The following is an 18,325-nucleotide window of genomic DNA, read 5'->3' as shown; positions in this document are numbered from 1 at the left end:
TATGAGTCAAAATCTAGCCCTAAATTTATGAGTCAAAATCTAGCCCTAAATTTATGAGTCAAAATCTAGCCCTAAATTTATGAGTCAAAATCTAGCCCTAAATTTATGAGTCAAAATCTAGCCCTAAATTTATGAGTCAAAATCTAGCCCTAAATTTATGAGTCAAAATCTAGCCCTAAATTTATGAGTCAAAATCTAGCCCTAAATTTATGAGTCAAAATCTAGCCCTAAATTTATGAGTCAAAATCTAGCCCTAAATTTATGAGTCAAAATCTAGGACTCATCAATTATCTCAAAGCTGACATTATTTTATATTAAATTTGTTTTACCTCAAGGTCGTAATAGAGATGAGAAAGAAATATATCGTAATGTGCAACATATATATTCTTTGTCAAAACGGTAATCAAGTTCGGTAAAAAATCATGGAAAAATGATATACGAAGAAGACTGTGTAGAATCAATTGATGTATCTGAATTGTCGGTAATCGAGATACCAAACTGTTAATTTATATTTTGGAGTTAATCTAGCATTGATCAAATGATGTCTTCCATTCTTGTTAATATGAATTGAAATGACTAACTTGCAGCGTTGGGCCTGTGCTCAACACAAGCGCTCTTATACTAGTTTTAGAGCCTGTTTGGATTGTTGTTAGAAGGCCGAAAGTATCTTTTTTTTGAGAAAAAAACACATATTTTTGAAAAATTAAGTGTTTGGTCAATCCTTAAAACTGCTTTTAAATGGAAGCAGAAGCAGTTTTTTTGCTGTTGGAAATGAAGTTAAAAATTTCTGCTACTTGAAAAAAGCATAAGCATAAAATTATTTATATATATCAATATATCCCCTATTAATTAATTAACGTATCTCATAAGTTTGGTTAAGTTTCATTCAAAAAAAATATTTTTTATTTTTTATTTCTATATAATATTTTTTTATTTATTTTATGTTTATATATTATTTTATATATTATTTTACATTTTATTTTACAAAATTAGAAATAAAGGTAACAACAATATTTTTGTAGGATTAAAAATATGAAGGACTTTATTTATTTTTGTGGCGATTTTTTCGTATATAGTGGTTTAATTGTGGAATTGTTTTTAAATTTATTTTGCTTAATAATTTTAATTATATTTAAATCATCATATTTTTTTTAGAAAATGGTCTAACTCCCCCCCCCCCTCCTCAATCTATATCCGAAATCCCAACAACACACTCCAACTTCACGGATGTCCTATCACAGCCTTAACATTTTAAAACTGAAATATATATCCCTTAAAAAGTCATAACCAAATTTATATTGAGCAGTGATCTGCACGCTCCTGCCACATCACATCACCTTTTTTAATATAAAAAAAAATTAATTTTTATTTTCTTTATTCTACCGTCGTAGCATCATCAACCTGATGCTAAATTATTTTTCATCAGTTTTCTTCTAAATTCCTCTCAATTCAATCTTCGAAATTTTTCAATTTTCTTCTAATAACCGCTAATTCAACCCTCAAATTCTCTAATTTTGCATAATCTCCTGTTTTTTTCTCTTTTGATTGATGAAATTTTCACCCAAAATCTCTAACAATTCAATGCCCAAAAATTCTTTTTTTTAATCAATTTTAGGGTTTAAGTTTTTAGCTATAGATAGTTTAGTAGGAATGTTGAAAAATGAAGATTTAGTATGATTTTTTATAATATAATGTTCATTGTAGATTTGATAATCAAATTCTTTTTAGATCTGAAAAAAAGATAAGAATGCATCTGACTTTTAAATTTTGTGTTTAAGCTTGAATTTGCATCCCCTATCTTGGAGCTATGGAAACAAATAATGTGGCGATGGTGATTTAAGTGGTGGTTTATATTGGAACTGGTTGTTGATGAGTTTGTTCTCACATGGTGGAATAACATAGATTATTTCAGATGGATTTTTAGTAAAGCTACTGTGAGAAGTGTGTGATTTGAAAATGAGAGGGATCTTAGTGATGGAAGAACCATGGGGGTGGAGACCTGGTAGTGGAGGAGCCAAGCTCACCTGGTGGATCAAAGATGCCATCACCGCAGGTGTTGTTGCCGATCTGTTAAAGAGAAGACGCATGAAGAAAAAAACGTAAAAAGTAACAAATAAATAAAAGGAAACATAAAAGTAAACGTAAAAAAGTAAAAAATGAATATGAAATAGAAAAATATTAAAGTTTAAATTAGTTTTTTCGGCCTTTCACTCTCTGAAAGAGTGTGAACTACACCTTCTTTGCCACCTCAGCATTTAGGGAGCAAATAATTTCGTTTTAAAATAGTTTAAGGGGGTGATAGGAATCCCGTGAAATATACTGTGTAGTTGAGATTTCAAATATAGATTGGAGAGGTTTTAGACCATTTTTAAATCAAAAGACAAATTCGGTCATCATGTTAATATTATATTAATATTTAATTAATTAATTTATGTATGTATAATATTGATTGAATATTTAAACATGTGCATTTTAATTAAAAATTTTGTAATAATTATTTAAAATAGTTTCTCTTTATAAAATAATCTTAATATTAAAATTACACTGATATTAATTTGACTCTCAAAAGTACTTTTTAAAAAAGATTAGCCAAACACAATTTGATTATCAAAAATAATTTTTTAAATGATTAACCAAACACAAATTGTATTCTTTCAAAAAATATTTTTCTTTTAAAAAAAGTCATTTTAAAAAATGCATCTAAAAAAATAAGTGTCTACTTACATATTTCCATTTTTCGACCTTAAAAGACATCAATGTAAAGAGGAGATTATTAATTTTGCGTGTATTTTATTTTGTACAAACATTTGCATAATCACATCACAAAAAAGAAAACGAGAAGAAAGGGGCAAAGGTGGAAAGAACCCGACTTCAATACCTTTCGCCGTCAAGTACCTCTTCGTTCGCCGTCCGCCGTCACCACAGAAGAGTGAGAAATGGCTTGCCTGCAATATGGTAGGAATACTCTCCGGCAACAGCTGAAGAATGTGAAAACCTCAGCAGCTATCTTCCAGAAGTGCCAAGGTGGAGAAGTACATTTACACCATCCACTATTTTACGCCGTCCAAGGTGTTCGATACAGAAAACTACAAGTCATTCTCACTACTGTAAGTAATTTTACTAATTCATTCATCCAATTGACCCTTTATCGTTTACTACCATTTGCACAGACAATGTACCAATGGCGTCCAGATTCTCTCTTTTGTTTATCGATATTTATGGGTTTTTTTACATTTGATTGTTTTATTTTGAACTGACCCTTCAGCAATTTTAACAATTCCGGCTGACCCTTTTGCAATTACGACCTGATTCTTGTTCAATATTGCGTTTTGATAAGCAGGGCATAGACAACCTTGGAAAAGCAGGGGAAACTGTGAGAGTTGCACCTGGATATTTTCGAAACCATCTTATGCCCAAATTGCTGGCTGTACCCAATATTGACAAGTACAGGCATCTCATGGAAGATCAACGAAAGGTTTCCTTCCTTTTATTTGTACTGTCAGTGTTCGGTTCTAAATATAGATAATGCTCTGAATACAATTATGTAATTGTGAGAAATTTGATATGTTGGTTCTTTTATTCTCCTGTCCTGAATAAAATTTGAGTGTATGAGATGTTAATGTACCTTAGACAGGAATTTGGTATACCCTTTAATGAGCACAAAATTTTCCTGAATCTAGTAGCCTTGAAACTTGCTCCTGTTTTTGTGCGTCATTTCTTTGAGTACAATTGCAATGCAGGTAAAGCTGTTCCGCCCATGTCATACTTATTATATCATTAGCCAGTGTTGTCAAAGGCGCGCATAACCGCTCCAACGATGCTCTAAATGTGTTGAGTGCTTCGCCTCGCACATAGTGTGCTTCAGTATCGTCATCAAAGCTCTAAGACATACTTTTCCTTGCCAATGAGGCGACACGAAACTATTGATATTTCACTTTATCATAATTTTTTTCAATTTATTTGTCCATATATTTTTTATTCATGCTTATAATTATTAGTCTTGGACTAAACATATATACTTGTATTTTCTACATTTTCGTTGCTCTTAAAGCGCCAATGGACCCTAGAGCTTGTTTGCACTTTTCGCTTTGGATAACACTGATATAAGTATAACGATACAAGTTTCTCATCTCCAAAGAGATAAAGTACTCTTAATCTCAAAAAAAAAAAAACAGATACAATACTTTTTGTCATCAATTCATATCCAATAGGAATTTGAATGACATTAAATTTCCCTTTTCCCATTGTACTCATTGAGAAGGAGAAACCTCTGCAACACTTGTGCATTGGGTCTTTTTCAAATACAATAGGGACAAGCATTTTCGGCTGCTCGTTACATATCTCGAAGAAAGAGTAGGCTTTAGTAATAGGGATCGTATAAGAAATAGCTATGCTATTGCGCTAATGATTTATCGCTTCTGTGGTTCTGCCTGATCGCGAATGCACATTTTTTCAGCTTCATCTTTAGTTGGTGTTTCCTTGACCTTTCGAAGACCTTTTGTAGATTTTTGATGTGGTCAATTCTTTCTTTTTAAAAGACTAACAAATCATGCACATAAGGCTCACAAATATTATGTAAGAGGTCACTGATAATTTGTGTCATTGCGCTTTGATGTGTTGCACTTTTATTTTTGGGCATACCATAGTAAGGAAGGAAGTGGATTCTTTTCTTTCTTCCTCTGCATATTTTTCACTTTTTATGTCACAGAATAAACAAATATCTTAGTGTATCTACATTTAAAAAGGCCGAGTATGTTGGGACAAATATGCTAATTTTCCTCTGTTGAGTATGTGGTATACCCTGGCATGTTTACATTCAACAATGCATTCTATTCATTTGGCCGTTTGGCCTTCACATTGTAAATGGGGGCATTTGTGAATAAAGTAAAATGACATTAGTTTTCTCCATGATTTCTTTTTTATACTGATCACATTCTTGTGAAATGATGTATTCATCTTCTTAGTGTTTCAAATATGCTGCCTCTCTGCCAGATTTACCAACGTGAGGAAGTTGAAGAGGTTAAAATAGTTCCAGCTACCAAGGAAGATAAGATGAAAGAATACCAGATGGCAGCAAACCGCCTGGATAGAACTATGCTGGTCAGTATCTTATGCTAAAGCTCTTTGGAATTTTGAAACAGATCTTCATTAATGATTGTCAGTATTCTTATATCATGTCTCTCGTTTACTCATCATGAACTTTTTACTATCTTGAGTTATCCTTGCTATTTCTTCTGAAAGAGAATATCGAAGAGGAAAGTAAAACTATCTGATCATCCTTTAGCTCACACAAACTGTTGATATTGACAACCTAACTGGTATATAGTTATTGTAGAAGTGACAGGATCATGCTATACTGATAGCATTTTCAAGATTCAAGAGTTACCCCTTGGCTCTTTTTAACTGTCTCAGATACCTTTGGTAATTGGGCTATCATAGTTATTTGCTTCTATGCCATTTATCTGAACTGCAAATATCTTTTCAGGTGCTAAGAAAGCTCGCGAAGAAACCATTGGCGAAAGATGACAATTGTAGGACTTTCATTCAGGAACCTATTGGAAAAGATGAAATTGTGGCTGAGGTAATACTTTGTTCCTGACTTGTTGTCTTTATACTCTTTTTACATTTCTATTGATAACCTTCGCCAAAAATGTGGCGCACTTGGGGAAAAGAAAATTTACAAAATTTCATACTTGTGGTTCTTGCTTTTCTTTAGTGGCAGAGCAAGTTGATTTTTTAAAACTGGGTGGCGCATCAGCATCGAACTTTGAACTGTGCACCAGTGACCCTCGGGGATTTCTTGATTATCCCAAAAATAGCTTGGTTTCTCCTGGATATTAAAGTAGCTTAGTGGACAAGCTAGTATTTTCTCATTGATTTTTAAACTCAGGTTGGCAAGGATTTTATATTCAGAAATACAGTAAGAAAGAAACTTATTAATCTTCAACCGGAGGATGCCATTTTCACCTGGTATAAAAGGGACAACCAAGTAATAGCCTCTAGGATTGACAGGATTTTGTCGGATCACACTTACTAGCATTGCAAGCTGGTTCATGGAACAAGAACAAAAATTATTTCAAGTTTGAAAATTGGTGGCTAGGTTCAGAAGGATCCACTGATAGAATTAGAGAATGGTGGAATTCTTTCAACTTCACTGGAAGACCTGACTTCATACTGGCTTGTAAGTTAAAAGCGTTAAAAAAAAAATGAACACGGAGATTTGGGATCTCAAATGAAGAAACTGAAACTTCTTGACTTCCTGATTAAAAAAAAAGAAGGATTTTTTTTATTTATCCCAAAAGAAAAATAAAAGCTCTAGTTCTAATCTTACTTGTGATGTTTCTTGGATGGTAAGAGTAATGCTGACATTTTCTATCTCTTTCTTCCTTCTTTTTTTTTGTTTTTTCCTATTAGGCTCAAATGCTAAAGCCTTTCAGTTTGATCAGTTGGCTAATCATTGTTCCTGTATCCCAATAATTATAGGACATGTCTTCATTACCTGCACTATTTTCCTGGCAGTGTTTGTCAGCACTATAAATGGCCACTACTCTCTTCATTTTTGCTACTTCGTATTCCAATTTGCTATAAATCCTTACCCATTTTCAAGCCCTTTGAGCTAGAATCACTTTTCTGCAGAAAATGCCTAAGATAGACTTTTGGAGTACCTTTTGAGACCTCATATATGACGCAATCTGAACTAGTGTTTTGGACGGCGAAAGGCGACAAGGGCCTGCCTCGCCGCTCGCCTTTTTGAATTAAGGTGCCAATTAATATCAAAAATTAAAATTTTTAATTGCATATATAAATATCCAAAATCTTAATAGAAATAACATATATTAGCAAACATTTCAATTCAAAAACTAATAGTAGATATCAAAAGTCTAGAACTTGAATGAACCAATAATTCAAAAATACTATATTAATTAGTATAAAACTAGATTAAGTAGAAATAATTATAGAAGAATTAAATTATTTTAAAAAAAAATAATATAGACAGTGAGCAGCAGAGCAGTACAACATAACAGAAGAGCAGAGCACTCAGTTCACACTTCACCACCAGTCTACCACTAAAAATAGAGGTCTGAAAAACAGAGCAGCATAGTCGTACTGCTGAAAAACAGAGAAGAAGAAGAAAAGAAGGGAAGAACTAGAAGAGAAGAAGAGATTCGCGTAAGTCTCCGAGGGTCGTACCTGAACAGAAGTCGCGTAAGTCGTACCTGAGCAGCAGCGTCACGATTCGCGAAGGTCACGTAAGTCTCTAGGGGTCGCGACTTGCGAAATCTGAGGAGAAGAGGAGGAGCAGCAGTCGCGACGCCTAATCTGATGTGAGTTTGCAAAAATACCCAAAAAAAACCCTAATTTTGGCTTTTAATTATTAAATCAGACTTTTAAAAACAAAAAGGCGACGCCTATTGCATCACCACGTCAGTCGCCAGTCGCCTTTTGATCGCCATGGCACACCTTTTAGAGGTCGCCTCGCCTTGTCGCCAAAGGCGAAAGGCGCTCGCCTTTAATAACACTGATCTGAACAGGCACTATAAGATTACTTTGCACAAGCTTAGTAGCCACAGTATGATTTGCACCATTGCTGATTGTGGAAAAATAGTTCATTCTCTTACTAAATGTAGATTGGTGGTCTGTACATTTCCTATAAACATAATTGCTAACAGCTGTGCTACAAAACTTCTGATTGTTTTCTGTAGCTTGAGTCAGCTAGCCTAGTATCTCTGGGCTTCTTGATTTCCCTATAACTGAACTAGGATCAACATCAATGTTTTAACGGGGACATGTTACCCAAGGCCTAATTGGCTGAAGACAGTCAGGTGTTGGAAATTTATGTTGTAATCTTTGGCATCAGGCATATACCTTTAACTAATGCTATGTGCGTCACATGTTTTTCTTTTCTAGTTCAGTAAGAAGGATGTGTACGAAGGAGTAGTAATCATCAAAACAAACAAATGTTTTTAGTATGGAAGTTTACAAAACTAACAAAATATGAAGGAAATAGACTAAAAGTTTTCGTTTGGGGAACTAAAATTAATGCTGTTTTTCACTCTTGCCAGTTGTCTTTAGCTCTACTAATCTCAGTTTTTTACCAATTTCTTGACCTTTTTCTGTTTCCTATTTGGTCCCAACAGCCAAGTGAAAGTTACTTGAGGAAAGCCTATCCCCTCACCGAGATTTGGCCGTAATTTTCTTTCTCTTTTTGCTGTTCCGTACAGCTGTTATATTGTTTTCTTTACGTGGATTTTCTTTCTGGTGGCATATGCTGAAAGCCTTACTGTCTTAACTGTACATTTGGGTCAATAGTACTTCACCTTCCTTCTCCCAAATTGTTTGTGGAAAGCCTAGATATAGATTACCTCCAATTTTAGTACCTTCTTTTCCTTCTGAATCAATTCTGTGATTATGTTGTTAGGGGGTTATGATTTGATGTACATGTTACTATTGAGACACTAGCCCAGTGTCTTTCTTTTGTTTTATAACCAAGAAATCCTCGAGGGCCAGTGTCTTGCTTGCTTGTGGATGAGTGTTTGAAGACTACCCTAATGCGTGGTGTTTGTTGTCATCACAGATCTATCAAAGTTGGGTGTTAAATAATCATACTTCATATGGTGGAAGATTTCTGGTTTAGTGCCATATTCTTTATAGTCATGTTTGAAGAAAGTTACAAGTAAATAGAGAATATGTGTAGGGACATACAATTTTTTTTAATGTAGAAATGTATTGCACTCCTTTTGTTGAAATGTACTACATGTCATCGTTATGGATATGACAACATAAAATGCATTTTTTTGCATTGGTAAGGTAAAAGTTTTATATATGTATCATCATTAAGCTTATGCTGACAAATACAACAGAGTACATCAAAAGAAGATTTTATACATTGTGTAGAGAACTAATGATGTCAATCATGGCCTCCACATCACAAGTTGACATACAATTTTGGAGTTACTCTCTCCAAATAACCCACCAAATTGTTGCTGGGATTGCATTCCAAACCCGTGAACGGTGAATGTATGCCCCTCAGCCCCCTTTTGTGCCAACTTTGTAAAAGTTTCAGTTCAACTCTAAGCATTGTCCATTTTAGGCCCAAAATGTTAAAAAAATATGTCCCACAATTGTGCAATATTTTGGCAATACTGAAATAGATGGTTTGTGTCATCTGGTTGTTCTTCAAATAGGGAGCATCTGTTGCAACTATATGGGCATTTTCTTTAGAAATTAGTCTGTGAAAGATGCATTTTTGCCTACTAACCAAGTGAAGAGCTGAACTTTTTAAGGAGCAAAACATTTCCATTTTTTTTCCAAGGCCAAACTGATGTTGCATTCTGCGAATTCAATAACAATGTGTAGCATGATTTGACTGTAAAGATACCATCTTTCTTGCCCTTTCAACAATGGTGTCTTTCTTGGCTGAACTTGTGGAATGGTTCCTAGTAGTTGTCCTCTCTAATTCTCAGTCATTGCAATTCCTCCCGAAAACAATATTCTAGCCATGATTAGAGTAGTATTGATACAGAAGCACTCTGGTTGGCAGCCAGCGTATAAAGAACAGGGAAGTCCAACTTGTGAGGGTGTCACAATTATGTGTCATACCAAAAGCTAATCTTCTTACCATCACCAACTTTGAAGTATGTTTTGCTTTCAAGTCATCCCGGAATGTCATGATTCTTTTCCAAACAGATTGCCCATACGAGAAATTAGGTGCCTTTATTATCCTTGGTTCACATATCCTATTTGGTTTCAATGACCTTTATCGCATCTTCCTCTTGCGTGAGTCTCCAAAGCCATTTGTTCAGGGGATTGTCATTATGTGTTTGCAAGTCCCTTACCCCAAGTCTTCCAGAAATTTGTCTTCCAAAACTGATCTCCACTTGACTAGATTGAAGATTTTGTTTCTCTATTTCATTGCTAATGAGAATCTCGAGTTCTTGTCGATTCTTTTCGTCACTGAAGTAGGTGTAGGAAATATGGACGTAGTGTAGGTAGGAAGTCAATACACTATTTATTAAAACTTAACTTTCCTCTTGTAGAGAGATTCTTTTCCAATTTGATAACCCCTTTCACTTTTTTTCTATAATGACATTCCATATGGAGACAAATTGTGTTTATATCCCAATGGTTGTCCCAAATATGTGGAAGGTAGTGACCCGATGTTACACCAAAGAATATTAGCCAACTGTTGGAGGTTCTGGACTCAATTTACGGGAAATAGCCATTTTTTTGTAAGTTTATATGAATGGCTATGACAACCTCAAAAGCCTGAGGTATAGTGTATATTCAAGTTGGATCACACAAGATTAAAGTATCATCCGCATAAACAATGTGTTGAGATGGCAAGCCTTTCCTGGTATCTTGTCCATGCTGAGAAACCTCTAATCCAACTCTGTTCCATTGCAAATTGAAGCATGGTGCTTACACCTCCTTCTGTACTTATGAAAGGGAAAGGGGAAAGAGGATTACCTTACCTTATTTCCCTGTGTATCTGAAAGAAAATCCCTTGCAGAAGAATTTATCACCCTGACATCCTGACCTTTATGAATGCCATTTGAGAGTTGCCAACAAATTTATCAATGACTTTCTTCCATTTTTCCGACAGTAGCTTGGATACAATCTTCTAAAAGCTACCTATCAAACTAATATGTATGTGTTCTCTTTACTTCTTCGGCTCGCCGCTTGGAACATTTTCCAAATTGGCATGTGTAATAGAAATGGTGAATTACCTTCATCAAGTCTGTTCTGAGCGCTTTAAGCGCACTTAAGCCCTGAAGCGAGGCTCAAAACGTGTTGAGCGCTTCGCCTCGCTTTATGTGCGCCTCAGTGTCATCATCAAGGTTCTAAGGCAAACGTTTCCTTGCCAATGAGCCTCTTATGAAGAAGTGACACTAAATAATTGATATTTCACTTTATCATAAAATCTTTTCAATATCTTTGGTCATATATTTGTCATTCATGTTTATAATAATTAGTCTTGGACTAAACAAATATATTTGTTTTCTTTTCCCCCTTTGCGTCTTTTTTTATTAAAGCCCACACTTTATTTGCGCTTTTCGCCTTTGATAACACTGGTTCTGATAACATTCTACCATATTTTGTAGAATCCAATAATCTTCTGGACCTAATATTTTCATCACTTATGTACTGCTGAATGACTCCTAAAACTGTCTTTCTCAAATTTCCTTTGCAACCACTCATTCCCTCTCGAAAGTTGTTAACCAAAAATGTCTATGACATATTGTTCTGTCTGAGTAGAAATTTTGAAAAAAGTTAGGAATTCACCATGGAACATTTTGTTTGTCTTAAACTACTTCCTTGTTCACCGTAATCTGTTAATATGATTATAGCGTCGGGGTGCATTGGGCTATTTTATGGGAAAAAACTAGTGTTATTTCTCATTCATGAACCAAGTACATCTGGATTTTTGCCTCAACGAAATCTCGTTTGCTTTGAAACATGCTTCTCACGACCCCAATTTTTGCACCTAGGTTGTGACAAGGCACCCAACAAGCCACTACCCTTGCAAAGTCGTGGCGAAACGCCCACAAACCATAACCCTTGCCAGGCAAACCCTCTATGCCAATCCTTACAATGGAAAAATATCACAATAGTTTGATATAATAGTTTGATATAATATAAATGTGGAAACGAAGACAATATCGAATAGTGTATAACCCATAATATCTAAGAACAAGGTACACAATGTAGCTTGAAAGTAAAGATAATATTGAATAATGAGTGATGATGATTGAAAAGGGCTTCCACGAACTAGTGGTGACTCACCTCAGCTGGATTTGTTTGCAATAGAATGAATATCACGGGTCGACCTATGGACCACCCTCAACAGAGACCCTATGCAAAAATAACAAGTGTGAGGCGAGAGACCCAACAAGTTTATAGACTCGCTCCCTCAGTCACCCCTAAGACAAGACTTTGGAAAACTACGGATAGTGCATAAATAGCAATCAAGGCATAACATGTATGAAATCATATAAAAGTATGCAAGAATAGAGATCATGAACATAATCACATGGGATAATCATGATCCTACTTAATACTACTAAATTACTAAAGCTGATAGAACTGCTTATGAATCGCTATGATATGTAGGTTGCCTCTCTGACCCGCCTGATGGCAGTGCATCAACCACATGCCTTACCTATCTTCAATGTGTTAGTGCATGTCTCATTTGTCTGGCGTGATGCATCAACCACACGTCTTACTCGGTACTGCTCAATCTACTAGCTAGCCTTGTGATATCACCATGCCCAAGTTGTGTGTGATACTAACTGTGTGATAATGCATGCTAAACAACTAACAAATATCACATAGAGTTTATTAATTGCTGAAAGTATCAACAATACAGATACATATGCCAGGAGCCTCACGGTCTATGCTTTTTTACTTTAGAATTGACTAACCTAATTCATGTTCTCCCCGCACATGAACTAGATAGTTTAAATTATGCATAAGTAACACATGTTTCTAATGAAAAACAAGCAAACTAAGAGTTGAAGTCTCACTTGCCTCAAATACCACAACTTTACTTCATTTGAATCGCCCAAATCCACTCAAATGAACTCCGATGACCTCAATCTATTCAAAAATATGAATGTCAGGTCCAAATTAGTCTTGGAGAACTTGTCTCATAATTTTGGGATGTCCTTTGGTCAAAGTCAACTCTTGGTCAATTCAAACTTACCTCTTGGGTCAATCGGTCGAAGTTCAAAATAAATTACATGGACGCGTTACCCATTAGCTAAGGAATCCAAATATGTATCAAAATCCAATCTTGATCCAATATACTTGGTCAAATCAATGAAATTGTCATTGGGAACTTAGGTGTCATTTCATAGAGTTATGCAAGTAGTAGTACTGTTGGGATTAGTTATGAGTGTATCTATGTATTATTTTATGGATGTATTAGTTATGCAAGGATTAAATATACTTGTATTAGTTATTCCATCTTCTATTCTGCATAAAATAATACATAAATTCCTAGTTATGTGGGTTGCTAAATTGTCGACCAAACGTCATATTAATTTTAGGGATAGTTCAAATATATACAATAAGTAATTAGTTTACAATAAATATAGCCATGTTTTATTTGCATAAAAAATTGCCAAAAGTCATAGAAAGTATATATTGACTATACAATATAGCTTACCTATACATTATGATACACTCAAAAAGCTGAATATAACTTAACTATACATGTAATATACACTGACTATTCAATCTCGATCAACTCAAAATCACCTCTAAACAGTCCTAAATTTTAGATATGAAATTCTCTCGATGTTTTGAGCTTCTTGATATAAAATTTGCTTGAAACGATTAACGTTTGCGGTACGTCGAATTCAAAAAAAAAGGGAAGGACGAAGAAGAAGATGAAGAAGAGGGGAGGATGAAGATGCAAAAGCATAAGGAGGACAAAGAAGCACAGAAGCAACATGGAGGATGAAGAAGAAGCAAAGGTCTTTGTGTGGCCAATTTTTGGGGAAAAAAAGGCCGAATGGTAATTTCAATAATAAAGGGTTCATTTTTTAAGCGGACTATATTTTGTGTAAGAAATTTAACTCAATGGACATTTTGTTTAATTTGCCCTTAATTTTATACATGGATAACTTGTTTTCTATCTACCTACCAAACATCGTATAAGTTATATGAAAATTAATATATGGACAACTTGTTTTTTATCCAGCTACCAAAGGACCCCTTAGGGTTAAAACCCATCCTAGAACACTTGAACTCCTTAGTTTCAATCTTAGAAATCATGGTTAATCGTATAAATAGTTCAAATAAGGTTTTGAACTTGTTACCTCAAAGTTCCCTGATGATCCCACTTAAAAAGGGTGTAATCCCGGAGCTTCAATTATTGAAAATAGTAAACGTAAATATTTAGGTGTCTAGATTCACACGTCTTTTAGTTATCCTAGGTGCATGGTCATTTGTATAATCTAGGTGACTTTTGTGGTACCGATGTGGCTAGATTCAAGTGTGTGTGAAAGCACTTAATAGGTGGGAGTTTAGAAGACTATTCATATATAAGCCCTCTTTGTAATAATATTATGTAAGAGCGGAGTTTTTATAATGATATGAAATGAGCTTAATGAATATCTCCCTATTCCATCCTTTTTGTGTGCTATGATATTATCAAGGGCCTGCCTAACATTTCAACCAGTGGTATCAGGGCATTGGTTTTATCCTGAAACATATGAAGGCAAATATTTGGCAATCTCCATTGCGGGTGTTTCTCTAGGTTTGAGGATCTTCATAGAGCAGTAGAGGCCAGATATTTGCAAAAGAATAGTGAATCCTCTGCGTTTGTTAAGAGAAGAACAACTCGGCGAGGAGGTGTAAGTTTTGAAGAACTTCACAAGACAGACAGAGAAGACAAGAGAAGTCTTTCATGAGATTCTATTTGCAATATAGCCAAAAGTTCGAAGAAATTGGAGAATGGATTGCATGCAACTGTTCAGTTTAATCCAATTTTGAAGGAATTGCTGGAAAGTTCCTACAATTTATGAATGAAGAAAGTTAAAACTCATGTCACTAACTTGGTTATTGTAAGGATTGTGTTTGAAGACAAATTTGGAATCTATACACAAAGAGGATGCTGAAAATGAAGCGGTAATTGTCAAGAAAGATTGAAGAATTTGAGAAGAAATTGAAGTTCGAAAATAATGTTGAAAATAGTAAACTTAAATGTTTGAGTGTCTAGATTTATGTCTTTTAGTTATCCTAGGTGCATGATCATTTTGTATTATCTAGGTGACTTATGGTATCAATATGGTTAGATTCAAGTGTGTGTGAAGGTAGTTAATTGGTGAGACTCTAGAAGACTCTAGTAGCACCTATATAAGCCCCCTTTGCAATGATATTATGTAAGAGGGAGGTTTTTCTAATGTTATGAAGGAAGTACACTCAATAAAATTGAAATGGAAGTAGTACACACGCATATATGCTTCTGTGTGTGTGTATAAAGGGAAATCCAACTTTAGTTTTTGCAAACTTTATGTTGGATGATAATTATTGTGTGACCAACTACAATGTCAAACCTCCATTAGTATTTGGATGTTATTTTTGGTTCCATTTACAAGACAAATCTTTCTTTGATTCGCATTTCCAATTCATTGGCCCATATCCTTCTATTGGTGGTTGGCAAGGGGCATACTTTGTGTCCTGCAAGGTTGGCACTTTTTTCTGCATGACCACAGCATGTAATGTCATGAAGAGCTGATTTGAGGAGTTTTGAAACTTATGGAGAATATCACATATTTGCTAGGGATGTTATGGTTTAGCATCGGTATGATTTCCTTTCGGGAGAATAGGGTCAAGCTTTTCCACAATAAATCACTATCTACCTCCTCTTGTGACCTTGAGACACCTGACTTTGTTTAGTTACTTAATGATAACAACTTGGCCAATATTGCTGTTGGTTTCTGTAAAAATACTATCTCCAAGATTGACCTTGAAATGGCATCTGATAGGAGACTGTGATATATGAGTGACATGTCTCCTCCTTCCTCACCAAAGAAAAAAAAAAGGAGAGAAGAGAATTTGACATGTCTCCTCATAATGGGTTCCCCTCTCTTATGCAAAGCCCTAATTAGGTGGGGAGTCTTATGTCCACCGTCTTTAATTTCCATTATTGATAGAAGTACAGAAATATACAATTGAGGGTACCTGAGTAGTAGTCAAAAAACCTCATTATTATTATGTTTTCTTTCTTTTGTCATTACATTGGGTTTGTGATTCAGAGGTGTTAATTCTAGAATGAAATTTATAATTTTCTGCTACTCAATTATATTAAGGTAATGCTCAAAACGTAATGCTAGTTTCGTGCTGCCATAATTATTTCTTCTTTATCAGGTAGCGAGACAGATCTCTGTTCATATTGAACCTGAACATTTAGTTCTGGATACACCTTTGCACGTGATGGGTGAGTTTGAAGTACCACTACGGATACCGAGGTCCATTCCTTTGCCTGAAGGTAAAGTCCAATGGGTTCTGCAAGTCAAAATTAGGGGCAAATGAAGAGAAAACTTTCAAGAACATCCATAATACGGAGTAGTAGTGACATAAATACAATGATCACTTGTTTCGAATGTGATGATGGCCTAAAATTTATCGTTCATCTGTAGTTTTAGCATTTCTTTTTCTCGTCTTTTGGCAGAAAAAGAAGCATTTTGTCCAGCTATTTAAAATTTTGGGATTAACCTGCTGGAAATTTTTGGTGGATGATGACTTAGTTGGGACTGTTTACCCTTTCTTTTCGTGCATCTCTATTCTCTGCAGGCTACAACTTTGATCAGTATAATTGTAGCTCATATGTGGACTAATTGGGAAAGTTGCAATTTGGATAATAATTACAATTGCTAGTCAAAAATACATAAAATCTACACTAGTTATGTATAAGATACGTATATTATAAGTAAATAATACATTAATATACAAAATATATACATTTTTCGGCATTTAGTCTATGTAGTGTAAAAATCCCTATAATTAACTTTTAAAGCATGCTAAATGCATAGGAGTCAAATTTTGATTTGCCAAAGTTGTCTTATCAACTTTGGAACACAATTATGTGTTAATAACCATAGTTGGAATTGGAATGTTTTTTCCCTATCGATTTGAATTACATATACCAACAGTGTAAAGTAATTGTTCTATTGTATCAATGTAATTTTATACATCACAGCCACTCGGATACCAAATTTATTAGGTTATCAATTAATGTCTTTATCATAAATAATTATAGGTTTAAGTGTCAAAAGCATTCATAATTATCTGTATTTTGAGTATCAAATTTAAACTATTGGGAGCGTGCACCTAAACTATCACTCATTGGTTTGGGAAACATACGTCAATGTTGGATGGACCAAATGTGTGTCTACAAATTCTCATGCGCGTCTAACTCACAATTTTCGTCCACGTGGCCTTTTTTTTGCCGACACATTTTTTTTAATTAAATGTCTAAAACACATTTTAAAATATCTATTTTTTTTGTTTCATACCTGAAACTATTGGGAGTGCGAGAAACACATCTAAATTATCACTCATTAGTTTGAGAAACACATCTCAATATTGACTGGACCTTGAATATTCGTCAACGTTTTTTTTTGACACATTTTTTAAAATATTTTTTATACATTTTCAATTGATTTTTAAAGAGTGAAGTTGTAATTAAATTTATATATTCAGCTGGAACTATTACATGTGTTATCATTTTGTGTCACGGTGGAATTGTTTCCCGTGCGGCAATCCACGTGGCAATTTTTTATTTTAAAAAGAGAGTGTAACACACACTATCACATATTATTTGAGTTGTGTTTCTCAAATTTATGAGTGAGTTTAGATGTGTTTCTCACACTTCGAATAGTTTAGGTGTGAAATTTAAAAAGGCGAATAATTTAAATGTATTTTTTAGCATTTCACTCATATTTATATGTAATTATCTTGTAAATAATCTACACAAAAACTATAACTATTATGTCTTAGTCCAAACAAGATGGGCCTGACTATATTTAGGTCATCTATACGAGTGTTTATTGAAGACATCTTAATCATGTAATCTTCAACCAATGTATGCAATTATACCCAAAAAAATAATAATTAAAAAGTAGGTGTTTTACCTTGTAAGCATTACTTTTTAGAAAAAAATAATATTTGACTTAAAATATATATCTACTATATATATAATTGGTAAATACACTTTTAAGAAATTACAATTCTTAGATGGTGTTTGGATTGACTTAAAAGTTGGTCAAACTTACCCTTAAACTAGTTTTTGACTTCTGGAGTGTTTGAAAAATATAAAAAGTAACTTAAAATAAGTCAAAAACCAAAAGTAGGTCTGCCCGTACTTTTTATTTTTTGAGTTAAAATTCATTTAAGTTTGATTTTTTATTTTTGACTTAAAAGCTGGTTTTTTAAGCCAATCCAAATCGGCTCTTAGTTAATGATCAAAGTCCATACATTATGTCTTCTTCAGCATTTGTGGCTACAAGCTCTCCGTCATATTACTTAGATGAAGAGTGGGCTATAACGGGAGCTTCTTCGCAAAGTCATTGTGAAGAAAAGGCCCTTGCCGGTAGTCAGTCAAAAGATGCCGACAAGAAAGCGCTATCCATCGACATTCTCCTGAAGCCCTTTTGTTTGCCGGTGATTTGTCAAGTAATGCGCATGAAAAAGAATTGAAAGAATACAAATAAAGGTGGACCCACACTATGGAGAGGGGCTGCACGTGCATCCGCTAATTTTCGAAAAAGTCATATGTATATATGTATATCTATTTTGAAAAACTGGTTGAAATTAA

General features: G+C 34.4%; 1 protein-coding gene across 2 annotated transcripts; it reads left to right on the top strand.

Annotated features, from left to right (window-relative positions):
* The first annotated feature begins 2,786 nt into the window (after nucleotides 1–2,786).
* On the top strand, nucleotides 2,787–16,379 carry LOC102603529 (50S ribosomal protein L9). 2 transcript variants are annotated; one of them, XM_015311197.1, is made up of 5 exons: nucleotides 2,787–3,107; nucleotides 3,341–3,475; nucleotides 4,993–5,100; nucleotides 5,486–5,581; nucleotides 13,374–13,487. In XM_015311197.1, the coding sequence occupies exons 1-5, from the start codon at nucleotides 2,937–2,939 to the stop codon at nucleotides 13,410–13,412; spliced, it is 549 nt and encodes a 182-aa protein (XP_015166683.1). In that variant the 5' UTR covers nucleotides 2,787–2,936; the 3' UTR covers nucleotides 13,413–13,487. The 2 variants fall into 2 exon arrangements, with proteins under 2 accessions (XP_015166683.1, XP_006353100.1); XM_006353038.2 differs by lacking the exon at nucleotides 13,374–13,487 and adding an exon at nucleotides 15,877–16,379 and having other exon boundaries at nucleotides 2,789–3,107.
* Nucleotides 16,380–18,325: the final 1,946 nt, after the last annotated feature.

The sequence above is a fragment of the Solanum tuberosum genome, unplaced genomic scaffold, assembly GCF_000226075.1.
Source record: "Solanum tuberosum cultivar DM 1-3 516 R44 unplaced genomic scaffold, SolTub_3.0 scf00146, whole genome shotgun sequence".
Lineage (NCBI taxonomy): Eukaryota > Viridiplantae > Streptophyta > Magnoliopsida > Solanales > Solanaceae > Solanum > Solanum tuberosum.
The sequence above is the reverse complement of the archived record's forward strand: the minus strand, read 5'-3'. Positions and strand labels throughout refer to the sequence as shown.